Raw genomic sequence first — 17,579 nt, forward strand, 5'->3', positions numbered from 1 at the left:
TATCTTGAAAAATAAGCGAAGTACCAACTTCTAATCTGGTGTGTGGGTGTATCTAGGCATAAGGGCGAACGCTATTGAAAATTAGGTCGCCACGTCAAAATCCAAGATGGCCGCCACCATAAATATGTCTGAAACTTGTGAGCGAAATATCTCGAAAAATAAACGAAGTACCAACGTCTAATCTGGTGTGTGGGTGTATCTAGGCACAAGTAAGAACGCTGTTTAAAATTGGGTCGCCACGTCAAAAGTCAAGATGGCCGCCGCCATGTATGTCTGAACCTTGTGAGATGAATATCTTGAAAAATAAGCGAAGTACCAACTTCTAATTTGGTGTGTGGGTGTATCTCGGCATAAGGAAGAACGCTGTTGAAAATTGGGTCGCCACGTCAAAATTCAAGATGGCCGCCACCATATATATGTCTGAACCTTGTGAGCGAAATATCTTGAAAAATAAGCGAAGTACCAACTTCTAATCTGGTGTGTGGGTGTATCTACGCACAAGCAAGAACGCTGTTTAAAATTGGGTCGCCACGTCAAAATCCAAGATGGCCGCCGCCATGTATGTCTGAACCTTGTGAGATGAATATCTTGAAAAATAAGCGAAGTACCAACTTCTAATTTGGTGTGTGGGTGTATCTCGGCATATTAGGAAGAACGCTATTGAAAATTGGGTCGCCACGTCAAAATCCAAGATGGCTGCCTCCATGTATGTCTGAACCTTGTGAGCGAAATATCATATCATAGCATGTTTTCTGCGTGTTCCACTTTGTCAACTCACATCACTTCACCGACGGGGGACCTCGGCGTAACGCTTGTTTATCTTTATTTCCCTCTTCCTCGTACTCTGTATCCGCTGTAAACGCAATGAATCCGTTTGGGGAAGTTGTTGTTACGAGAGGATCGAGAAAACATTTGCTCGAGTACTAAGACAGCATTGTTTCCATGGAGACCGCCATGTTGTTAAGCGGTTCCGAGCGCTCCTTTCCGTCGAATGCAATATTGCTTGAGCGCCATGAATCAAGCAAGCCGTTTGGCGAGCGATAGTAAGCTGCTTGCTAACGGAACACACCCCTAAGCCCTAATCTACATGAAACTCCAGTCCGCTAAGTTGTTCCCTTCCCATGGGTTCCACCTTTGTGTATTTGTAACTTCTATAAATAATTATCTATAAATAATTTGTTCCACATTTTCTTTATTTATTTTCTATTTTCCCCTTGTTTTTTTTTTTTCTTCTAAAATATGTATTTTCCATTATAAGTGTCAATTATTGTGACGCAATGACGACTGCGTCTGCGTCACTCTTCAAATTTTATCCTTTAACTGCAATTCCGCCCACCGTGTATAATTATCATAAACAGATTCATATTCATTAACACGCTGTATGTTGTTCATGATGGTGTGGTGAGTGACAGTCTTGCAAAGGTTTTTGGCCTTTTGGACAAAAGTTTCACAGTATGGTACATTTTTTAACAGATGCTAGTACTTGAGCTTCAGATCCAGAAATCGTACGGTATTTTAAAATGTCGTTGTAGTTGCAAATACAGTACCTGAGCTGAAGGAATAATAAAATAATATCACCACGAGGAAGAGCTCGTATGTGGCTGTGATAGTGTGATTGGTGCTTCAGCGGTCACGTGCTCCCTCGAATCACTCGCGGCCCTGAATAATGCGTTGTTGAGATGGTTGTTCAAAGGAAGAAGTCCAAGACCAAGGTTGATAAGTGAGTAGAGTGTAGCACAACTACATTGGGATTTTTTTTCGTCAGCAACGCAATATTTTACAGAAGGCACAATGTGTATGTTTCGTCATCATCGCCGTCATCTTTGTCACTGGTACAGTACATGAATTTGGAGGCCTCGGCCTCGGGCTCATGTAGACAGTAGAATGTAATGTTGTGTACAGTTTTGGTCACCACATCTGAGGAAGGGCATCGCCACTACTCGTACAGTACTACCACAGTGGATTCGGCGTAGAGCTAGACTAACTAAGCTTGCAGGAGGCGGTTACGAGGAGCTCTCAGTCTTGTCATCTCTCGGAATATTTCAAGCACACATCGTCGAACCTGTCGTATTCACGATCAGGGTGACCAGGTCGGAGGAAAAATAAAATACGGGACACTCAGGCAATTACCCTTTAGAACCCATAATAATTACCTTTTAGAACCCATTACAATTACCCTTTAGAACCCACTACAATTACCCTTTAGAATCCATAATAGTTACCCTTTAGAACCCATTAGAATTGCCCTTTAGAACCCACTACAATTACCCTTTAGAACCCACTACAATTACGCTTTAGAACACATCACAATTACCCTTTAGAACCCACTTCAATTATCCTTTAGAACGCACTACAATTACGCTTTAGAACCCATTAGCATTACCCTTTAGAATACTTCACAATTACCCTTTAGAACACACTACAATTACCCTTTAGAACCCACTACAATTATCCTTTATAACCCACTACAATTATCCTTTAGAACCCACTACAATTACCCTTTAGAACCCACTACAATTACTCTTTAGAACCCACTACAATTACGCTTTAGAACATCACAATTACCCTTTAGAACCCACTACAATTGCCCTTTAGAACCCACTACAATTAACCTTTAGAACACATCACAATTGCCCTTTAGAACCCACTACAATTACCCTTTAGAACACATCACAATTACCCTTTAGAACCCACTACAATTACCCTTTAGAACACTTTACAATTATCCTTTAGAACACACTACAATTATCCTTTAGAACACTTTACAATTATCCTTTAGAACACCCTACAATTGACCTTTAGAACCCACTACAATTATCCTTTAGAACCCACTACAATTACCCTTTAGAACACATCACAATTACCCTTTAGAACCCACTACAATTACCCTTTAGAACACTTTACAATTATCCTTTAGAACACACTACAATTATCCTTTAGAACACTTTACAATTATCCTTTAGAACACACTACAATTACCCTTTAGAACACTTTACAATTATCCTTTAGAACACACTACAATTACCCTTTAGAACACACTACAATTATCCTTTAGAACACTTTACAATTATCCTTTAGAACACACTACAATTACCCTTTAGAACACTTTACAATTATCCTTTAGAACACAGTACAATTATCCTTTAGAACACACTACAATTACCCTTTGGAACACTTTACAATTATCCTTTAGAACACACTACAATTACCCTTTAGAACACACTACAATTATCCTTTAGAACACACTACAATTATCCTTTAGAACACACTACAATTATCCTTTAGAACACTTTACAATTATCCTTTAGAACACTTTACAATTATCCTTTAGAACACACTACAATTATCCTTTAGAACACTTTACAATTATCCTTTAGAACACACTACAATTACCCTTTAGAACACACTACAATTATCCTTTAGAACACACTACAATTATCCTTTAGAACACACTACAATTATCCTTTAGAACACTTTACAATTATCCTTTAGAACACTTTACAATTATCCTTTAGAACACACTACAATTACCCTTTAGAACACACTACAATTATCCTTTAGAACACACTACAATTATCCTTTAGAACACACTACAATTATCCTTTAGAACACACTACAATTATCCTTTAGAACACACTACAATTATCCTTTAGAACACTTTACAATTATCCTTTAGAACACTTTACAATTATCCTTTAGAACACACTACAATTATCCTTTAGAACACACTACAATTATCCTTTAGAACACTTTACAATTATCCTTTAGAACACTTTACAATTATCCTTTAGAACACACTACAATTATCCTTTAGAACACTTTACAATTATCCTTTAGAACACACTACAATTACCCTTTAGAACACACTACAATTATCCTTTAGAACACACTACAATTATCCTTTAGAACACACTACAATTATCCTTTAGAACACTTTACAATTATCCTTTCGAACACACTACAATTATCCTTTAGAACACTTTACAATTATCCTTTAGAACACACTACAATTACCCTTTAGAACACTTTACAATGATCCTTTAGAACACACTACAATTATCCTTTAGAACACTTTACAATTATCCTTTAGAACACTTTACAATTATCCTTTAGAACACACTACAATTATCCTTTAGAACACACTACAATTATCCTTTAGAACACACTACAATTATCCTTTAGAACACTTTACAATTATCCTTTAGAACACACTACAATTACCCTTTAGAACACACTACAATTATCCTTTAGAACACACTACAATTATCCTTTAGAACACACTACAATTATCCTTTAGAACACTTTACAATTATCCTTTAGAACACACTACAATTATCCTTTAGAACACTTTACAATTATCCTTTAGAACACACTACAATTATCCTTTAGAACACTTTACAATTATCCTTGGAACACTTTACAATTATCCTTTAGAACACACTACAATTATCCTTTAGAACACTTTACAATTATCCTTTAGAACACACTACAATTACCCTTTAGAACACAGTACAATTATCCTTTAGAACACACTACAATTACCCTTTAGAACACTTTACAATTATCCTTTAGAACACTTTACAATTATCCTTTAGAACACACTACAATTATCCTTTAGAACACACTACAATTACCCTTTAGAACACAGTACAATTATCCTTTAGAACACTTTACAATTATCCTTTAGAACACACTACAATTACCCTTTAGAACACACTACAATTATCCTTTAGAACACTTTACAATTATCCTTTAGAACACACTACAATTACCCTTTAGAACACACTACAATTACCCTTTAGAACACTTTACAATTATCCTTTAGAACACACTACAATTATCCTTTAGAACACACTACAATTATCCTTTAGAACACAGTACAATTACCCTTTAGAACACTTTACAATTATCCTTTAGAACACACTACAATTACCCTTTAGAACACTTTACAATTAGCCTTTAGAACACACTACAATTATCCTTTAGAACACTTTACAATTATCCTTTAGAACACAGTACAATTATCCTTTAGAACACACTACAATTATCCTTTAGAACACTTTACAATTAGCCTTTAGAACACACTACAATTACCCTTTAGAACACACTACAATTATCCTTTAGAACACACTACAATTATCCTTTAGAACACTTTACAATTATCCTTTAGAACACACTACAATTGACCTTTAGAACCCACTACAATTATCCTTTAGAACCCACTTCAATTATCCTTTAGAACGCACTACAATTACGCTTTAGAACCCATTAGAATTACCCTTTAGAATATTTCACAATTACCCTTTAGAACACACTACAATTACCCTTTAGAACACACTACAATTACCCTTTAGAACCCACTACAATTACGCTTTAGAACCCATTGCAATTGCCCTTTAGAACACCACATTTACCCTTTAGAACACACTGCAATTACCCTGTAGAGCCCTTTAGATTTACCCTTTAGAACCCAATAAAAGTCCTGGCGGTTCGGGGTGGACAGAGTGGACATTATTAAAATGGGAATTATCGCGTCCATCGGGTTCGTTGCTCCTTCGATCAAATAGATAAGCAGCTCCATATTTACATGTTAAGGCAAAAAGTTTTCAGTAATTTGATCTTTACTCTGAAATAACTATGTTCTACTCAACAAATAACGTGAAAACAACGTGCTTCCATCTGGAAACTTGCACTAAAAGTTGGAAAAATGTTGGAAGTTCATCTTAAAAAGTTGATGAGAAAATCAGAATCACAACATGTTTATGTGAAAAAGTAAATATTTACCAAACTTTCTTTAGAATGTTTATTTATCCAGGTTACATTTTCTGTTTCTGAAGTCTTTGACTGTGAAGAAGGTTTTGATCCCTCGGCTTGTTGCTGCGACCATCAATTTAGACTTGTATGTGCTTCTTGCAACATGCTGCTTGATATGCGGTAACCATCAATTTAGACTTGTGCTTCCTGCAGCAATGCAGCATGCTGCTTGATATGTGGTAACCATCAATTTAGACTTGTACGTGCTTGCTGTAGCATGCTGCTTGATATGCGGTCACAATCAATTTAGACTTGTGCATACTTCCTGCAACATGCTGCTTGATATGCGGTAACCATCAATTTAGACTTGTGAATGCTTCCTGCAGCGTGCCGCTTGATATGCGGTAACCATCAATTTAGACATGTGCACACTTCCTGCAACATGCTGCTTGATATGCGGTAACCATCAATTTAGACTTGTGAATGCTTCCTGCAGCGTGCCGCTTGATATGCGGTAATCATCAATTTAGACTTGTGAATGCTTCCTGCAGCATGCCGCTTGATATGCGGTAATCATCAGTTTAGACTTGTGAATACTTCCTGCAGCGTGCCGCTTGATATGCGGTAATCATCAATTTAGACTTGTGAATGCTTCCTGCAGCGTGCCGCTTGATATGTAGTAACCATCAATTTAGACATGTGCATGCTTCCTGCAGCGTGCCGCTTGATATGCGGTAATCATCAATTTAGACTTGTGCATGCTTCCTGCAGCATGCTGCTTGATATGTGGTAACCATCAATTTAGACTTGTGAATGCTTCCTGCAGCGTGCCGCTTGATATGCGGTAATCATCAATTTAGACTTGTGCATGCTTCCTGCAGCATGCTGCTTGATGTGCGGTAACCATCAATTTAGCCTTGTGAATGCTTCCTGCAGCATTCTGCTTGATATGCGGTAACCATCAATTTCGGCATGTGTGTGCGCTTCCTGCAGCATGCTGCTTGATATGCGGTAACCATCAATTTAGCCTTGTGTATGCTTCCTGCAGCATTCTGTTGGGGGAGGCGGGGAACAGCCATTCCTCACGAAAGATGCACATCCTTTTTGTGGACGACTTCCTCTTTTTCTGTGAACTTTGGCCTTTTAATATTACATCAATCCCAGTCCCGAGCCCTATGACGCCATGACAGTGTTTCATTTCCGGCTGATGCTTGGCCTTATTGATGGCATATTGTTGCCATGATGGAAGCGTATGCGCCAGTGCTGCATTTCACCTTTCCTTTCCCTTTTCAAATATTGTTTGGAGGACGAAAAATACGAGACAAATCGCTTCCCGGGAAGGTTTGAAACGGGATGCGGGACATGGGACATTTGAGTAAAAAGCATGACAATCCCTGTAAAATATGGGACACCTGGTCAGCCTGTTCACAATCGCCATGCCCTACCTTTGCATTGCTAAACAGAAATTTCCTGGAGCATGCGAGCCAGTGCTTTGTTGCCTATGCACCGCCCCATAAAATGGAGAGTTTTGTGGATCCCTGCTACTACATTAGAAAGGAGGTAACCCGGTTACGAGATGTTTAACATGTGAAGACTGAGATTGCAGCCCATGGCACCTCATGTCATCTCTCCTTGGAATATTTCAATCACACATCGTGCAACTTTGGGATCACCACCTGATCTCTTCTCTCAGGATTTCCAATCAAGGTGTCATTATGGACCTCCACATGTTAGCAATGCACACAATATGAGGAACTAATTGTAACTCCTTGCTTTGCAAACCTGTAACTACAGTTGTCCTTTCGTGTTGTCCTGTGACTATGGCACGTTATTAAGGAATGATCTCATCCATAAAACCCACACGTTATCTGAACCTCCTTTTTATTCCTCACAACCAAGACGTGAGGCTGAGCTGGATGAAGAATACACCGTTGGCCAGGTGGCCAGCTGCATACAGCACTCGTCAGGAAATTTCAGCAACCGCCTGGCAGAACTCTTTGGGTCACCTGCTCCCCAGGGACCTGGAATAAGACCCAGTTTTGTAGCTGTTCCTCCGAAACGGGTAGGTGTTATTCACTTTCTAATTTTATTCAATAGCATTTGCTAATTGCATTTATGTATTACCTCCGCCACCGCAGGTGAGTGGAGGTTATGTTTTCTCGTCTGTCTGTCTGTTTGTATGTGAGGTGGATATTTCAAAAAGCTGTGGACGAATTCGGACTTGATTAGGACGGAAATTTTGTGTGCTCTTCCCGTGTTCTTCTGAAGTGTTCCTGTTGTAGAATAATAAATGTTGCAGTTGGAACCGCTACATTCAAACTCCCATTCCTGATCTTCTTCCTCAATGCTGGAAAGATGGATTTTAAAAGGGGCATCTTTTTAATTAAATGGACACATTTTTGTTTCAGATAAAATCATCGTTAGAGTTCCAACGGTACCATTTTTAGCTCACCCGGATTTTAGTCCGGTGAGCTTATGCAATTGAGCAGCGTCGGTAAGTAAGTAAGTCAGTCAGTCTGTAAACATTCAGTCATTATCGCTTGAACCAAACACACAATGTTGATGAAACTTGACCCCAACCTTCATCACCTGTGATGTACCAAAATATATTCATGGCATTAAAAAAAATCACGGGTTTGCCCCCCAAAATTGGTATTTACATTTTTCTCTGTTGCATATTTTGTGCGTCATCCACACCTACGAGTGGTTCCCCTAAAATATGTATTGGCTCTCTTCTCTGAAACTGCACACACATTTTGATTAAGCTTGATCAGAACCTTTATCATCCATGTTGTACCAATGTTTGTTCACGGCATTAGAGAAATTGGGGTCTAAGAGGGTCTATGGAGGGGAGGGGGAGGGGGTTGCTCCCCATAACAGGTATTTTTTGGTTTGTTTGCTTAAAGTCTTATGATTACATTAGTATGATTGTACATTCTGCCCTGTCTCCTAGCAACCACTGAAATTGTTGTAAAATACTGTGATACTGTTTAAAATATCTTTAGTCAGTATAGTATACTGCTTTATTATGTTAATCAAATCAAAAGGGATCCAAGTGAGCGCCCAGGGGTATTGCCCCTATTTTTGTTACAGATACCAACCATATATTTCGATGCATTTGTCTTGATATCACATAAATTTATGACAATGGTGATGGAATGCACTTTACTCGGCAGTCCGATGATGGTGAAGCCCAAATAAAAAAAGGCTCGCCCATTGCTGCCATCATCTGCAAGCCATCAAAGGCTGCACAGGCACGAAGCACTCAAGTCGAGAAAACGACCCTGCACGAGGTCTTAAAGTCACCAGCAGCTCGGAGAATTGCCCAAAGGTGTGTATACGCAACAGAAAATGGTGCTGGACAATTGTGACAATGGATTTGAACCTTGGTTTGTTGGAAGGTATTATTTGAGCATTTATTACCTCTGCCACCGAAGGTTGCTGGAAGTTACCTTTTCACCCCCAGCTGTTTGTCTGTGAGCGGGATATTTCAAATAATTATGGACGGATTCAGGCAAAACTTTGTGGACTCGTTTGTGTGTATGACGGGGGGCGGATCGGTTTGATTTTCGTGAAGATCCAGATCTGGATGTGAGAATTTTAAAAATATTTCTGGAGTGATTCTGCACCATTGAGTGATGGGGCCAGAGACGATATATATCGTGATGTTCCAAAATGTGGACGAATTATGGCGAAACTAGATTGATGAGTTGGCTAGCTGACAAGAACAGGCCGATTAGATTCTGGTTCAGGTCCAAATCCAGATTCAGCCGATCAGTGAGATACAAAACGTAAACTAAAGTATTGTTATGTCGGGGGTAGAGTGATATATAGAGCCAGGTAGATCTGAATAGGTAACATGCTTCGACTGTCGCGATAGGGAATCTACCTTGTAATAAGTTCTGTGTTTTTAGGCGGTTTTTCGGGGTAAGTGTATACCTGCGAACATACAAGGATGTTCGTGTGTTAAATAGTTGTAGGGACTAAGATAAGACCCCTGTGTGTCAGACCTGGTAATCATTCCTTTGTCCCTTATGGCAACGCACTCATTTAAACACTTAGATAGGTCCTTAGTGCATACATTAATTAGTTCCCCTCCCTTACAACAATAGCCTGTGGAAGACAAGCAGGCAGCGGCCGCGTACAACACCGGCTTGTAGGCCTCAAGCTGAGGCCTGAAATAGTGCCAAAAAAAGAGTTTCGTTCCGAACTCGTGGGACTACGATTTCTATGCATTTTTTTATGTATATAACATGCCTGACCTTGTGTTAAAAGTTTAACTCTGAAATCCTGCCAGTTTCCGTGAACGACCACATCAAACTAGGTCATGTAGAGTCAAAAGGGCAGTTTTTTAGCTCCGGTGCCGACTTTGCGGCGTGGTATCTCCATCAGTACATATAATTCAGCCGAGGAATTTTTGCTAGGCACAGACCTCCCATGGTTCTGTGGCCCTGTCAGTTTTGAAGGCTCTTACTTACGCACGCATCATACAGCGGAAATGTAAAAAATGTACTTTTGTCGTACGTACCTACTGTAAAATTCAATGAATTTCTCCGAAATTAACCCAAAATATTTTCGAAACCATCAGAGATATCCTCTCGAAAATGGGTAAGCTTGGCATATGGAAGGGATACTGCTTATTGAGGACGTTTCGTGGTTGTCTGGAAAACCGGATGAAGGGGGCGACACTAAAAATGCCTCCAGATGCATATGGGGACCGCATGATGACCAGGGATAGCATAGTGAATGTAGAGTAGGGAAGCTTGGTATTATGGTCGGCGGTATGAATCCGATGAATACATGATAATCCATTGATGCAATAACTATCAATCCATAGATAATAATAATGCACACACCTGAAGTAAATCGCATGATAGTTTATTCACCGTCGTGTCAATGCGCAAAGATACAGTCTTCGATGTATGTGAAAATTCTGAATGTCCACGGCTCAAGTAGCATTCTTTACGTCAAAACATTACAAAGTGAATGGAAAATGCCATAAACGTAGAACATAAATTATTTATTATTTATTATTTTTATTTATTATTAGATAATATTATTTATTATTATTATTTATTATTTTATATTATTTATTATTAGAACATAATTTATTATGATAAATTTATCATAATTCCAGTCCGGTCTGCGAGAGGGCGCTGGCGTTATTTGTTCGCCGCTTCTCCGACTGGGTCATTGTATATAGTCTGCTTTTCTGGTGGTCTTGGCGACTTTCTGGCCGTTGGGTCTGCTCTCTGCTCGGTCCCGGCTTTGCCTGCCCGGCTCTTCCACCGTTGCCTCAGGCCCGCTCTCGGGGCGTCTTACGCCTCTCCTACCCTTTGCTGTCTTGTTTGCGGCTGCGGTTGCGCGTGGACAAGGGCGGTTTGCCGCTGGAACACCACGAGGCCGGGGTGAGCAAGTCGCCCGGTTTGCCGCTGTGGCCTTTGCTGTCTTGGTTTGCCGCTGCGGTCGTTTGCCGCTGCGGCCTTTGCTGTCTTGGTTTGCGGCTACGGTCGTTTGTCGCTGCGGCCTTTGCTGTCTTGGTTTGTGGCTACGGTCGTTTGTCGCTGCGGCCTTTGCCGTCTTGGTTTGTGGCTGCGGTCCTTTGCCGCTGCGGCCTTTGCTGTCTTGGTTTGCCGCTGCGGTTGTTGAGCCCGGCCTGCACGTCCTTGGCCTTCACGTCCTGCACGTCGCGCACTGGCAAGGCCTGCTCGTCCTCGGCCTTGGCCTCGTCCTCGTCCCCTTCACTCCTGCCTGGCATGGCTCTAAGGTACTCCACCGCAAGGCTTCTTCTGCTCAACACTCACTCCACCCCATCATGCATCTCTGCAATCAAATACCACGGACTCCTGCGACGACCCAGATACATTCATAGAGGCTCCGGTCGCAAGTTTGTTTACTTACAAACAGGTCACTCCATTCCCGTACTCTGGTCAGCTCAGCGCACTCCCACTTATCGACTACGTCATCACAGCAACACACACAATCGCGCCTCATGTCTGCAAACCCTGGCAAAATCACCCGAGTTCATCCCCACCGTACAAAGCAACATGAAGCTCACTCTGTTCAATACCCGGTCCCTCAACAACAAAAGCCACATCCTGAACGACTACATTCTGGACAATAAACTGGACTTTCTCTGTCTCACTGAAACCTGGCAACAACCTCTGGACTACTTCTCACTCAACCTCACTACACCCAATGGATATTCATACATCAATAAACCACGCTCGGAGGGCCGAAGTGGTGGAATTGCCGTAATTCACCGACAGGACATCAAGACCAGCCTCATCTCCATCTCATCTGCTCCATCATTTGAACACCTGGCTTTTAAACTCTCTGGTCACACACTTAGTCAGTCATGGCAGTCGTCTACCGCCCTCCCAAACCACACCCATCATTCCTGTCTGACTTCTCTTACTTTCTGACCCAGCTCTGTTCCTTCTACCCCTCAATCCTCCTCCTCGGTGATTTCAAAATCCACATGGACTCCACTGACTCCACAATAACCACTGACTTCACTGATTTACTCACCTGCTTTAACCTCACTCAACATGTCAACTTTCCTACCCATAACCGTGGTCACATTCTCGACCTTGTCTGCTCTACTGGACTAATTTTGCACCATCTCTCCAGCTCCGACCTCACCCTCTCTGACCACTTAGCCATCACTATGACCATCAACATCCCCACCCCAGCACCAAGGCATTATCGCATTATCAACTTCCGTAAGCTAAACTCTCTTTCACCTACCTCATTCTCATCCACCCTCTCTGAAAAAATGTCCACTTCTCCCTTCGTTGACCTCCACACCCCTTCTGACCTCACTGACTACTACAACCACACTCTCTCCTTCTGCCTCGAGCAGCTTGCACCTATAAAAACCAAAACAGTTTCTTTCACCCATTCTGCTCCCTGGTTTACCCCTGAACTCCGCCTGATGAAAACTCGTGCCCGCCAACTTGAAAGACTCCGCAATAAAACAGGTCTCACAATTCACTCCCAAGCCTACAAGGACCACCTGCAGCACTACAAAGATGCCCTCTCCCGCGCCCGCGCTGCCGACTACTCTCAAATTATCCACTCTGGCTCCGGAAACCCAAAAGCACTCTTCTCTACAGTAAACAAACTCCTCAGCCCCCTGGACACCACCACCCAGTCATTCACAGTAGACAACTGCATCTCCTTCCTTTCATTCTTCCAAAGCAAAATTGACAACATCGACAACAGCTTAACCACCACCACACCTGCTCCCCCTCAAACCACCTGCCCCCCCCTTATCCTGCCAACCCCTGTCTCAATTCTCCCCAGTCTCCCCTACTGACCTCTCTGAACTCCTCATAGGAATGAAAACTGCCACCTGCACTCTTGACCCCATCCCCTCCAGCTTTGTCAAGGCCTCCCTTCCTGCTCTCTCTCCACTTATCACTGCAACAATAAACTCCTCCCTGTCTACAGGCATCGTCCCACCATCCCTCAAAATTGCTGCTGTTACCCCCATTCTGAAAAAACCTGGACTCAACCCTGACACCCTAAATAACTTCAGACCCATCTCCAACCTACCCTTTCTGTCAAAAGTTTTGGAACACGCTGTAGCCACTCAACTCAAACATCACCTCTCTGCCCATAACCTGTATGAAACATTCCAAGCCGGAATTCCGCTCCAACCACAGTACTGAAACTGCTCTCCTCAAAATCACCAACGACCTTCTCCTCTCCTCTGACGCCGGCAACCTCAATATTCTCATCCTCCTCGACCTCAGCGCCACCTTTGACACCATCAATCACACCATCCTCCTCACCCGACTTTTTTTTTTTTTTTTTTTTTTTTTTTTTTTGTATACAAGGTCGAGGCTCGTGAAAGAGCGAACATTAATCACACAGAAAGACAAACCGACACATAAAACATATAACATAGGGAGCGGTAGACAAGATGGGGAGAGAGGGGGAAGGACACAAACACAACATTTGAGAGCAGGGACCGAGAGACATGGAGACATCGAGAGATCTGAGAGAGGGCGAGGGCTTTGGGGGGGGGCGTGGGAAGGGGGCGGTGGGAGAGGTATAAAGCATATGGACACTGCCAGGACTTCCAGGAAAGAAGTTGGAATTTCAAACAAGGTGGATCTGGGGTGAATTAGCGGGGGTAGAAAAGATCAAGGTTTTGGATGGGGGAAGATAAGAGATGGTGGTGAACAGCTGTTTTAAAGACCTGGAGGGAGGAGTGGGATTGAAGGGAGTGAGGGAGTTTGTTCCAGAGGCGGGAGAAAAGAGGAATGAAAGAGTGAAGGTGAGCAGAGAGCCGAGATTTCGGCAGTTTAACCATCAGAGGGTTGCTGGCAGATCTTGTGCGACCTGTAGGAATATTTGGGGGACAGAGCACAGAGAGAGCTGGGGGTGCAAGGCCGGAGAGGAGTCGGTAGAAGACAGAAAGACCACCTACCTGCCTGCGGTGAGTGAGTGAAAGGCCCTCAGAGATAGCTTCATCGCGGGAGATTCCAATAATTCTGAAAGCTTTGGTTTCAACAGCGTGAAGCCGAGCTAGGTGTGAGGCAGGAGCACCGGCCCATAGGGGAGAACAGACTTGAAACAACCTTTAACATTACCGGCACTGCCCTCTCTTGGATCAAATCTTACCTCTCTGACAGACGCCAGTTCATCTCCATCAATAACTGCAAATCCCCCACTGCTCCCCTCCCCCAAGGTGGCCCCCAAGGTTCAGTTCTCGGCCCCCTCCTCTTCATCCTGTACCTGTCCCCCCTTGGTCACTTAATCTGCCGTCATGGTCTCCAATTCCACTGCTTTGCCGATGACATCCAGCTTTTCATCTCCACCAAGTCAATCTCCACCGCCACCCACTCTATCCTGACAAACTGCATCACTGAAATAAAATCCTGGCTTCAAATCAACTTCCTCAAACTTAACTATGATAAATCTGAAATAATCATCATTGGCCCAAAAACGCTCACCAAATCCACCCATAACTTCGCCCTCAACATTGACGGTTTCCCAGTATCCACCTCCCCTCACATCCGGAATCTTGGCATCATCTTTGATCAAACCCTCTCCTTCGACAAATACACTAAACAAATCACAAAGACAGCCTTCTTTCACCTGAAAAACATCGCCCGTCTCCGTCCATCCCTCTCCTCCACGGTTGCAGAAACCCTCATCCACGCCTTCATCACCTCCCGTCTGGACTACTGCAACAGCCTCCTCTATGGTTCACCCTCAATAATCATCAATAAACTTCAATACATTCAGAACTCCGCTGCCCGTCTACTCACCCATTCCCGGACCCGTGACCACATCACCCCCATCCTTTATAAGCTTCACTGGCTCCCCATCCCCCAGAGAATCCAGTACAAAATCCTCCTCTTGACCTACAAAGCCCTCCATAACCTGGCCCCATCCTACCTGACTGACCTCCTCTCCAGACACACTCCCACCCGCAACCTCCGCTCTGCTGGTACCAACCTCCTGCCCCCCCCCACCCCCCATCCGGACCAAATTCAGATCCTGGGGGGACAGGGCCTTCTCCATCGCTGCTCCCACCCTCTGGAACTCACTACCTCACACCATCAGAGACTCCTCCTCACTCACCACATTCAAAACATCACTCAAGACCAACCTGTTCAACACTGCATTTAACATTTAACCCACAGCATTTAACCCCTGACTATCTCTTCTCCTCCTCCTTCCTTTTGCTTTGATTACTTACCTATTTATTTTTGTCTTTTTGCACTTGTTTTTTGTACTCTGTCAAAGCGTCTTTGGGTTTCTTGAAAAGCGCTATATAAAATAAATTTATTATTATTATTATTATTATAAACTTAGAACTTAGATATTACAAGACAAATTTGGTCATTGCGCTTTCCCATCTCATTCGATCCATAGGAAAAAGATTCCACCCAACAGTTATTCATCATGATATTCATCGTTGTCGATGTCCACACCTCCATCCCCTTGTAAGCGCTGTTGTGTGATAGTCTCAGTGGAGTTCATGCAATTCTTACAACAACATAAATCGGTGCAAGACAAACCCGACTTACGAAGGAGCATAGCATACCTTCGCAACGAGCTTTCAGACATTTGCAGCTTATTTCTAGAATACTCTCTGGAGCTGGGGGCTTCGTCATCCATTTGATGGAGAGTTCATCTATCTATAATTCCAGTAATCTCTGTGTGTTTGTTTGTACGTTTGTACGTTTGTACGTTTGTTTGTTTGTCTGTGACCGCTGTTTCTCGACAACTACCGGTCCGATATACTTGAAACTTGCCAGGTATATTGCTGGGGACCCGAGGATGTGCCTTTTCAAGGTTTTAAATTAATCGGACAAGTACTTACCGAGCTATGGCGATTTAGCCGTTCGCCGTTCGCTTTGGCTTTGCGAATGGACCAAACCATTCATGTAAATAGAGGGGGGGGGGGGGGGGGGGGTGTTCTGTGGTCGTTCGCTTTGGCTTTGCGAATGGACCAAACCATTCATGTAAATAGAGGGGGGGGGGTTCTGTGGTCGTTCGCTTTGGCTTTGCGAATGGACCAAACCATTCATGTAAATAGAGGGGGGGGTTCTGTGGTCGTTGCGAATGGACCAAACCATTCATGTAAATAGAGGGAGGGGGGTTCTGTGGTCGTTACTGCCACGTGGTTTCAAAGTTTTTTTTTGTTGTTGTTTGCACGCATGTTTTTTTGCACCCACGTACGGGCACGCCCTAGGATGTTTACACACACACACCCCTACACAAATTTTATTTTTTTTTTTGGCAAGGAACGGGCACCCACGTACGGGCACGTCCTAGCTTATATATAGTACGGGCATGCCCTAGTCTATATTATAATAGGCGAAGATGATTCTGTTGGACGTTTGTCCGGGGGTGTGGCTTACTCGGTTTGCAGAGTAGCTCCACCCACTCCTCCTTCTCGAATAGCTTTGAGGCCTGTTTAGTTAGGCCCGTGCTGTCTTTCTCTCTCACACAGATTTATTTCAATTCTAATTCAATATATCATTTCATTTTTCGCAGTCGCTAACATAGTTTTAGACTCGGTTGAAAAAAAACGGGAAGAAAATCCGATCCGATCCTTCGGATCTTGAGTCTCTCTCACGCCTTTATCTCCAATCTAACTCACCATCTGATTTCATTTTTATTGATGGTTTTAGACTCGGTGTCAGCAACGCGGGAAAACGCAGAGATATATTTTTTAAAATACACCATATCACCGCCCAACAGCCAACAAGTATCGTACACCGCCCAATATGACACAGACGGCAACATGTCGACATTATCGCTTTTTCTTTAAACCGAGTGAACCGAGCCGAACCGAATAAACCGAGTGAATTCACCTGGCGAATTTCATCCAATTCCACCGAGTTTCATGAAATTACCGAGAGATATTTCTTCGTTTTTATTTTATTAGTTACCAGCAGAAGTACCCAGCGTTGCCGGGCGGGGGAGGGGGGAAGGGCACGTACACTTTAAACATGTATATACATGTGGGATGTGGGATATATACGTGTGTGTGTGTGTGTGTGTGTGTGTGTGTGTGTGTGTGTGTGTGTGTGTGTGTGTGTGTGTGTGTGTGTGTGTGTGTGTGTGTGTGTGTGTGTGTGTGTGTGTGTGTGTGTGTGTGTGTGTGTGTGTAGATGTATATGTGTATAATGTGCATATATGTGGATACATATGTGTAATGTGTCTGTACGTGTGTGTGTGCATGTGTGTCGATGTACGTGTGTGTGTCTGTGTCTGTGTGTGTGTATATGTAAACATGGGCCGGTGTGTGTGTAAAGTGTGAGGAGGTATTGGAGAGGAAAATGCAGAGATATATA

The 17,579-nt window shown here is 42.8% G+C and overlaps 1 protein-coding gene across 1 annotated transcript in view; it reads left to right on the forward strand.

Moving 5' to 3' along the window:
- Positions 1 to 1,507: 1,507 nt before the first annotated feature.
- The window catches only part of RBM34 (RNA binding motif protein 34), a 67,323-nt gene continuing 51,251 nt past the window's right edge, over positions 1,508 to 17,579 (forward strand). Inside the window, exons 1-3 of the mRNA XM_068115064.2 lie at positions 1,508 to 1,720; positions 7,654 to 7,816; positions 8,931 to 9,085. Coding sequence (XP_067971165.2) covers positions 1,680 to 1,720; positions 7,654 to 7,816; positions 8,931 to 9,085 — 359 coding nt within the window. The 5' untranslated portion in view covers positions 1,508 to 1,679. The remainder of the gene's footprint in view (positions 1,721 to 7,653; positions 7,817 to 8,930; positions 9,086 to 17,579) is intronic.

This window comes from Myxine glutinosa, chromosome 5 (genome assembly GCF_964187855.1).
Source record: "Myxine glutinosa chromosome 5, kmMyxGlut1.1, whole genome shotgun sequence".
Lineage (NCBI taxonomy): Eukaryota > Metazoa > Chordata > Myxini > Myxiniformes > Myxinidae > Myxine > Myxine glutinosa.